The 8,187-nt window shown below is 41.7% G+C and overlaps 1 protein-coding gene across 1 annotated transcript; it reads left to right on the top strand.

Moving 5' to 3' along the window:
- Positions 1-624: 624 nt before the first annotated feature.
- On the top strand, positions 625-4,702 carry LOC111801549 (NAC domain-containing protein 89-like). Its single transcript, XM_087126726.1, has 5 exons — positions 625-1,112; positions 1,291-1,544; positions 2,063-2,122; positions 2,865-3,059; positions 4,091-4,702. The coding sequence occupies exons 1-5, from the start codon at positions 881-883 to the stop codon at positions 4,520-4,522; spliced, it is 1,173 nt and encodes a 390-aa protein (XP_086982852.1). The 5' UTR covers positions 625-880; the 3' UTR covers positions 4,523-4,702.
- Positions 4,703-8,187: the final 3,485 nt, after the last annotated feature.

Here is an 8,187-nt window from a genome sequence, read left to right as displayed (position 1 = left end):
CGTTGCGCTCCGAAGAGGAAGGTTTGGATCTTTCAATCTTATGTCGTGAAGGATGTGCCCTATCTTAGGTCCATAAGATACCTAGAGGTTCAGGCATGAGACTGAGTTTACATGGAATTGCGAGACCGATAGGGGAAGGGGCGAAGCCAAGAAGGTCAGGTAATATCAGGGAATAGAGGTGAAGGAGAGAAGAGCAGCGATTGAACTGAACGTTCCAAGTGCATCCAGCAACTCGGTAAAGCTATTTTACGGTCTCGTTGCTTCGGGAATGATCTATCTATGTTGGACGAGCTTTTTGAAATTTTACTAAGATACATGATTGAGAATAAAACATATTGGAATGACTCGTGTTGGTTTGTGAGACTAGTTTTTGCTCTTGGAAACAAAGAGTAAGTAAACATGTTCCAAGGGATGCACGGAAACGTTGGAACCATATGGGGTGGAGAATTCCCACTTAAACCGAGAATGGGGGAGGAAGTAGTGAGAGATTTATACTCGTTAGATAAACAGGATCCGGACTCCGTCACTTAAATTTGTTGGACAAAACAATGAACTGTCCAGAGAAGCTTGTCATCATTGGAATGGCGCCAACAGAGGAGCTTATCGCCATTGGAATGGCGCCAACAGAACCATGGATGTCCAGATATGCCTGACGCCATACACGTTCTTTCGAAGCCTAAATCAATCCCCACGCGTCCTTCACGTTTCTCGAGGCTTCAAATGGCTTCAACAAAATCCCATTTGACGTGCGACCAAAGAAAAGAATTCTTCTCGGTAACCATTTTCGCCACACCAAAACCACCAACAATATACGATCCCTTTCCCTTTCCCTTTTCCTCTGTTTCTCCTTTTCCGTTTCGATCACTCGAGGTTGTTGCCAATGGCGGCGGCGGCTGCTGCTGCTGCTGCTGCTGCTGCTGCTGAGAATGGGATATCCAGGGAAGTGCAGCTTTCTATGGCGGTTTCTTCTATGTTTCCTGGTTTTCGCTTTTCGCCGACTGATGAAGAGTTGATTTCGTTTTACCTCAAGAAGAAATTGGAAGGCTACGAGAAGAGCGTTGAAGTGATTGTGGAGATTGAAATTTATAAGTACGAACCCTGGGACTTACCTGGTCAGTGTTTGCTTATATGATCTTGTATTCTTACTTCTGTCTCTGCATCTGAGCCCTAGGCAAAAACCCTACGTTCAACTTTGAATTTCTTTGAAATGAATCATCTATGGCTATTTCCAATTCTTTTGGGCTTTTTCTGGTGTTTGATTAGAACTGTTTGCTTTCTTCGTGTGATCAGCTAAGTCTATAATTCAATCCGATAATGAGTGGTTCTTCTTCTCCCCTCGGGGAAAAAAGTACCCGAAGGGTAATCAGACCAGGAGAGCGACTGATTTAGGGTACTGGAAAGCCACAGGGAAAGAGCGTAATGTAAAGTCAGGTTCCAATGTTATTGGTACCAAGAGGACTCTGGTTTTCCTTACTGGCCGTGCACCAAAAGGGGAAAGGACAGAGTGGATTATGCATGAATTTAACGCCAAGGATAAAGCTCAGGTAAGTTTCTTTCTGTTATTGGTGACCAATTTGGAAAATGTTGATTACTTTTGGAGCAAATTTTCTCGTTGAACTTGTGGCTTGTTTGAGGAACTGTTGTAGGATAAACAATTTGATTACCCTGTTTTGCTGAATTTCCAAAGCAGCTCTTACTTTTGGTGGTGACCCTATGGTGATTTGGTGTCATCGTGTTACCTTTAACCACTCTGTTGCTCGTTTCCATGTTGGATAAATATGCCTTGTATGGATTTTGTCGCCTTTATCGTTCGCCTCACTTGTTGAACTAGGAATCTGTCGAAGTATGGTGGAACTTCACTTTGAGAAGTTTATCTACTCTGGGAAAAAAATGCCTGATATAGTTTGAATTAGTATAGGAAGTGTTACAACAATTCGATTGTATCGATACATCTTTGAGGTCTAGGCTTTAGATTGTGTAGTGAATGATTAGTAGTAGTACATGGTTGTTTCCTATGTTTATTCTGAACCTTGATGGTAACTTTGCATGATTATGAGTCCAGTTGAAGGTAAATCATTGGAACTTTCAGCAAGGGGCTTCTGAGTTGGGAGTCAAACTGCTCGTAAGTTCCATGCATTCATGGTATGAATCGATCTGCTTCAAGACGACAACGAGTGATCTGTTTTGATCAAGAATCGAGGTCGAACAATCTGGATCAGCTTCTTTTTTTTTTTTTTTTTTAGCTTAGAATAAGGTAGGTAAAAGAAATCTAAAATTAATGGCTGGAAAAATAACATAAACAGAGCTAAAGCTGCAGAAAACAAGTAGAGAGAGAAGCCCAAAAAGAGACTCATGACCCATTATGAAATCTAAATCTAGATTTGTAAATTAAATGTAAGGTAAAAGCCCCCGAGGAGAGGCAGCCATGTTGAATTATCCTCGTGATCTGTGAGCAACACCCACCCAGAGTTCGCGTGTTCAAATCTTCAAGTGAGTTTAAGGGAAACCCTTGATGGCTCCAAAGTTTGGATCTTAGGAGCACAGACTTTGAAAAAGAAAGAAAAAAATTTAAGCAAAGTTTGAAGTCCTATACAAAAGTTAAATGAAGGTTTCATTATCTTCTTTCCGGACACCTTGTATGTAACCGCCCAAGCCCAAGTCCAAGCCCACTGCTAGCAGATATTGTCCTCTTTGGCTTTCCCTTTCAGGTTTCCCTCAAAGTTTTTAAAACGTGTCTGTTAGGGAGAGGTTTCCACACCCTTATAAAAAATGTTTCGTTTTCCTACCCAACCAATGTGGGACAATGTATATTTAGTATTTTGAATTCAAGATAAAATTGATGAACTATCTTTTGAATGGCGCAGGATTTTCTAGTTGTTTGCCGCCTTAGGAGGAATAATGAATTTCGTCAACATAGTTGCTCAAACCGAGCTGCTTCAAGTCAAATGAATTTATCCTCGTTGCAAGCTCATTCTGGCGAGCAGGTCGATTTTACATCTGAGTCCAATCAAAAAGATGTCGCAGAAGCTGTACCTGTGGAGTCTTCTGGTGATCAGAAGGTAAGTTCTAATTGTTAGACGAACACGACTCTCCACAATGGTATGATATTGTCCACTTTGAGCATAAGCTCTCATGGCTTTGCTTTGGGCTTCCCCAAAAGGCCTCATACCAATGGAGTTAGTATTCCTCACTTATAAACCCATGATCATTCCCTAAATTAGTCGATGTGGGACTTCCATCATCCAACACCTCCCCTCGAACAAAGTGCGCCTCCCCTTAATCGAGGCTCGACTCCTTTGGAGTCTTAGTCATTTTTGACTGCCTTCGAGGAGGGGCTTGGCTCCTTTTCTTTAGGAGTTCTTTGTTCGATATTTGAGGATTTGAGGATTTATCAATCTATTGGCACGACTAAGTTTAGGGCATGGCTCTGATACCATGTTAGACGAACACGACTCTCCACAATGGTATGATATTGTCCACTTTGAGCATAAGCTCTCATGGCTTTGCTTTGGGCTTCCCCAAAAGGCCTCATACCAATGGAGTTAGTATTCCTCACTTATAAACCCATGATCATTCCCTAAATTAGTCGATGTGGGACTTCCATCATCCAACACTAATATCCTGTCACCATTAGTCTTGTTGTTCGAAGTATATTTACGCCATGGATCTATAGATTTCTAGGGACTCTTTACCAATCTTAAGATGGAAACAATTGACTATATATTCTAAAATTTCATCTCATCCCTTATATTTTTGAAAGCTAGAGGCTTAATCTCGATATACCTCAATATACCTGAGAACAATATATATTTGTTACTGCTAGGTATATTCGCAGCTGCAGATCATTTGATTGGACTAAAATTTGAAATGAGTACACTTGACGATATGAATCATTTGAAAAATAAACGGATTCGTTCTATTGCCGATCTCTTACCAGATCAATTCGGATGGACTCTAGTTTGTTTAGAAGCTGTGGTTAGAGGAACTATATGTGGAGCAATTGGACATAAATTGATACCGACTCCTAAGAATATTCTCTTCTAGTACCCCCTACACATCGACTACTAAAGCCCCACATTGTTGTATCCAGGATTATGGTTCTGATGATTTCTACTCTGACATACTAAAAGACGACATTCTTAACCTGGATGCATCTCCGCCTTACAATGCTGCTTCGGATCTGTTCCCACTGGTTTTCCATAGATCAGATGCAGAGAGAAAGTACCAGCAGGACTGGAATGAGTATTTGGAATGGCTACCGAACCAAGGCTGTGCAAATCGGAGAATCAGATTGAAATGGAGAGAAGCCATTGGAGCAAAGAAGTTGGAGGCTATGCAAAATGGTGATTCCAGATACATGGTTGAGAAATCAAGGCTATCATCCTCAGAACTATCACAAAGCCAGTTGATGAACACTGCTTCTTCGGTTAGCGTTGTTCGGGGCTATGCTCGAGTCGTGATATATGCTTTGTTGATTTTGTTAGCTTTGTTTGTCTCGATTGGAGGTTTTTGGTATGCCTAAGGGACTCTACTGATCTTTCTATGCTAATGTGCCATAAGAGATAATTTTAAATGTGTAGTGTATATATATAGAGGTGTCAAATGTGGATTCTATATAATTCACAAAGGAAATTTTGAATTCTTTTAACAAGATTCAATTGTTGGGCTTTAGCAAAATCAGTGTTTATCAAGAGTTTTATCAGTGTTGATTGTGATTTGTATTAGTTGGGATTGGTTAAATTTACTGTGTTGTGTTATTTTGAAATGTTAACATACTACCCTATACTACCCTCGATCCCATGACCTTTACACTGCAGCGTTATCATTCATATTGGGATGCGGTACCTTAACTTGAGAAATAAGAGTAGCATATGGTCTACGTGCAATCCATCCAGTTCACCAAGTAGCCAACCCACACGCCTTGTGTCATGATCGTATTTAACACGCTCACGACAAGCCTTGAGAGGAATTCAAGCCCTATATTCATTTTCACCCTTCTTAGTGACTTCATCAGACTTTAAACAAGGTCTGTCTTCACCAACCAAATACATCTTGTGTGGAATCCAAGCTTGTTAAGCTAACACACAAAGCTTGTTAAGCTACACACGCCGAATGCATGCTCATCTTCAATCTTTTTCGACCCAATCGACTTGCCTCAACACTAGGCCAAGTGATTTGACTAAGGTCTCTCAACGCAACGTTACATTTCAATTATCATCTCGATTCCCAATTGACGTGACCTTCATGTCATGATGTTATCCCAAGTCCTGGGATGTCATCCGACCATCATAGCTCGCTCGGTCTTGCCCATCAAGAATGGACCCATATGTCATTCATAACATCGGGACATCTCGAACATCCATCCATGTGTCATTTAGAAGATGCACCATCCTCCTTGGTCGCATCATGACACTCGCCTTGTCTTGGCCCTCGCATGACCAGTTGGGAGCCACTACCGTGTTGCTACCTTGTCTTGTCTGCATGTGCCTCATAACTCGAATTCCACAAATGAACTAGCATGGACACAAGATGACCTAATGTCTCGATATAACCCGAATGGATGAATGTTTGGGATGTCTTGATGATATGAACGACAAATGGGTCAATTCTCGATGGCCATGACCAAGCGAGCTATGATGGTTGATGGCATCCCGAGACTTGGGATGGCATCAAAATGAGATGCGATGTTGCACATTTAAAGACCTTGGCCCCAAGTAGAGGCAAGGTCGAATCGGATGACTTGACCTAGTGGAGAGACAAGTTTGTTGGGTCGCAAAAGATTGAACATGCATGCACTTGCAACTTGTGTGGCTGAACAAACTTGGGTTTTGCACAAGTTCTGTTTGGTTGGCAAAGACAAACTTTGGCTAAAGTTCGACGAAGCCACAAAAACAGGTGAAAAATGTATATGAGCCTTGAAAAATGTATATGAGCCTTGAATTCTCCTCAAGGTTTGTTATGAGCTTGTCAAGATCATGATGTCGTAGGTTAAAAATGGACGACCGCGATAGTTGGTATCAGTGCACACTTTATGTCTAGTCGGACAAGATAGTAAGATAAATGAATCTCAAAGGTCGAATGAAGGCAGCATAAGAGTGTCAAGAGTGTCAGTAATGATAGGGTAGTTGTGTTGTTAGGATCGGAAACGAGTCGTCGGTTGAAGCCAAGCTCATTTGTCAAGGTCTTTGGGTTCCAAATTGGGTAACATATGAATCATAAGGTATACCAGGTCAATGTCTTCCAAAGAGCCATCTATATAAGATGAATAAAGACAATGGTTGCAAGCAAAGAAGTCAGAGATCAGTTGAGACATGCACGGCCCATGTGCTGGATTATGCACAATACGACACTTTGTAGCGAGGCAGTCAAGTTTGAGAGAGAGCTCGAGAAAATGAGTTGCTCACCTCTTAAGAGTTCTCCCAGAAACGAGCACAAGTGAATTCCTTGAGACATCCTCTCTTACTTAAGGTGGGTGGCTTCACAACCGATGTGAAGGCCAACATTTACTCGAGAAGGAGCACCCAGCTGGATATAAAGGCAACAGAAGAATGAAGCTGTGGGAAGACCAAGAGAATCGTCAATGTAGTGACTGCCACATGAAGGTGGCCAAGACGAGATAACTGAAGTTTAGTGCCAATAACTGAAAGAACCATGTAAAAAAGCTTTAACTTTGCTTCAATGAGGGATGTGACCATGACGAGAAAATGTTGTGGTTGGGCTTGCGAGCCCCACCTCAAGGGGTGTAAATGAACTAGAATGGACACGGGAGGGTCCAATAACTCAATATAACTCGGATGGATGGATGTTCATGATGTCTTAATGATATGAACGACACATGGGTCTGGTCTCAAAGACCATGAGTGAGTGAGCTATGATGGCCGATGACATCAAGACATATGGGTCATGTTAATTAGGAACCTAAATGAATAGTTGAGATGCATCATTGCACTGAGGGACATTGGCTCCAAGTAGAGGCAAGGTCGGAATTAGATGACTTGGCCTAGTGTAAAGGCAAGTCGGTTGAATCGTAGAAGATTGAACATGCACGCACAAGTCGCATGTGTGACCAAACAAGCTTGGAAGACAAGACTTATGTTCGGTTGCCAAAGACAAACCTCGCCTAAGGTCCAATGAAATAAAAAAGACGAGCAAAAAAAATGTATATTGAACTTGGGTTCTCCTTAAGGCTTGTCGTGAGCGTGTCAAGATCACAACGCTGCATAATTGAAAATGTACGACCGTGACACCTAGCATGTCATGCTCAGACGCGTGCAACCCAAAGCCCAGCAATCTAGTCCAGACAGGTGCACACGCAGGTCATTCCCTTCGGCGCCAGTTCAGCTCTAGTCAGCTTCGGTCCTATGCACCAGCATCGATTCAATTGTGGTTTACACACTGGTTCACATGTACAACTCTAGTTCACGTCTATTTTAGTCGTCCCAACTTAGGTTCAAGCATATTTTAAGTCAATTCAATGTTAATCCTACTAGTGCATATTGGTTTAGGGTTAATCCAATTGGTTCAAATCGGTTTAAGGTGTTTTTGTCTAAATTACTCCCAATTTAGAGCTTTTTAGATCAGTTTATCCTTAGTTTTAGCCCGTTTAGTAACTTTTTGTTTCACAGTTTAGGACTATTGTTTAAAATTAATAAGTATTTTTAGTATTATGGATGAGTTTTAAGATCAATTTCCCGTATGCTTCAAGGGTCGTAGGTAAAATTGGTCTCCAATAGGGTTTACCTAAGCTATGGTTGGCTCACGAGAATGTAGTAGAGTTGACCTAAGCTATGGTTGGCTCACGAGAATGTAGTAGGATTTGTCTAAGCTATGGTTGGCTCACGAGAATGTAGTAGGGTTTACCTAAGCTATGGTTGGCTCACGAGAATGTCGTAGGGTTTACCTAAGCTATGGTTGGCTCACGAGAATGTAGTAGAGTTTACCTAAGCTATGGTTGGCTCACGAGAATGTAGTAGGATTTGCCTAAGGTATGGTTGGCTCACGAGAATGTAGTAGGGTTTACCCAAGCTATGGTTGGCTCACGAGAATGTCGTAGGGTTTACCTAAGCTATGGTTGGCTCACGAGAATGTAGTAGGATTTACCTAAGCTATGGTTGGCTCACGAGAATGTAGTAGGGTTTACCTAAGCTATAGTTGGCTCACGAGAATGTAGTAGGGTTTACCTAAGCT

Source organism: Cucurbita pepo, chromosome 9 (genome assembly GCF_057944985.1).
Source record: "Cucurbita pepo subsp. pepo isolate OVF chromosome 9, ASM5794498v1, whole genome shotgun sequence".
NCBI classification, from domain to species: domain Eukaryota; kingdom Viridiplantae; phylum Streptophyta; class Magnoliopsida; order Cucurbitales; family Cucurbitaceae; genus Cucurbita; species Cucurbita pepo.
The sequence above is the reverse complement of the archived record's forward strand: the minus strand, read 5'-3'. Positions and strand labels throughout refer to the sequence as shown.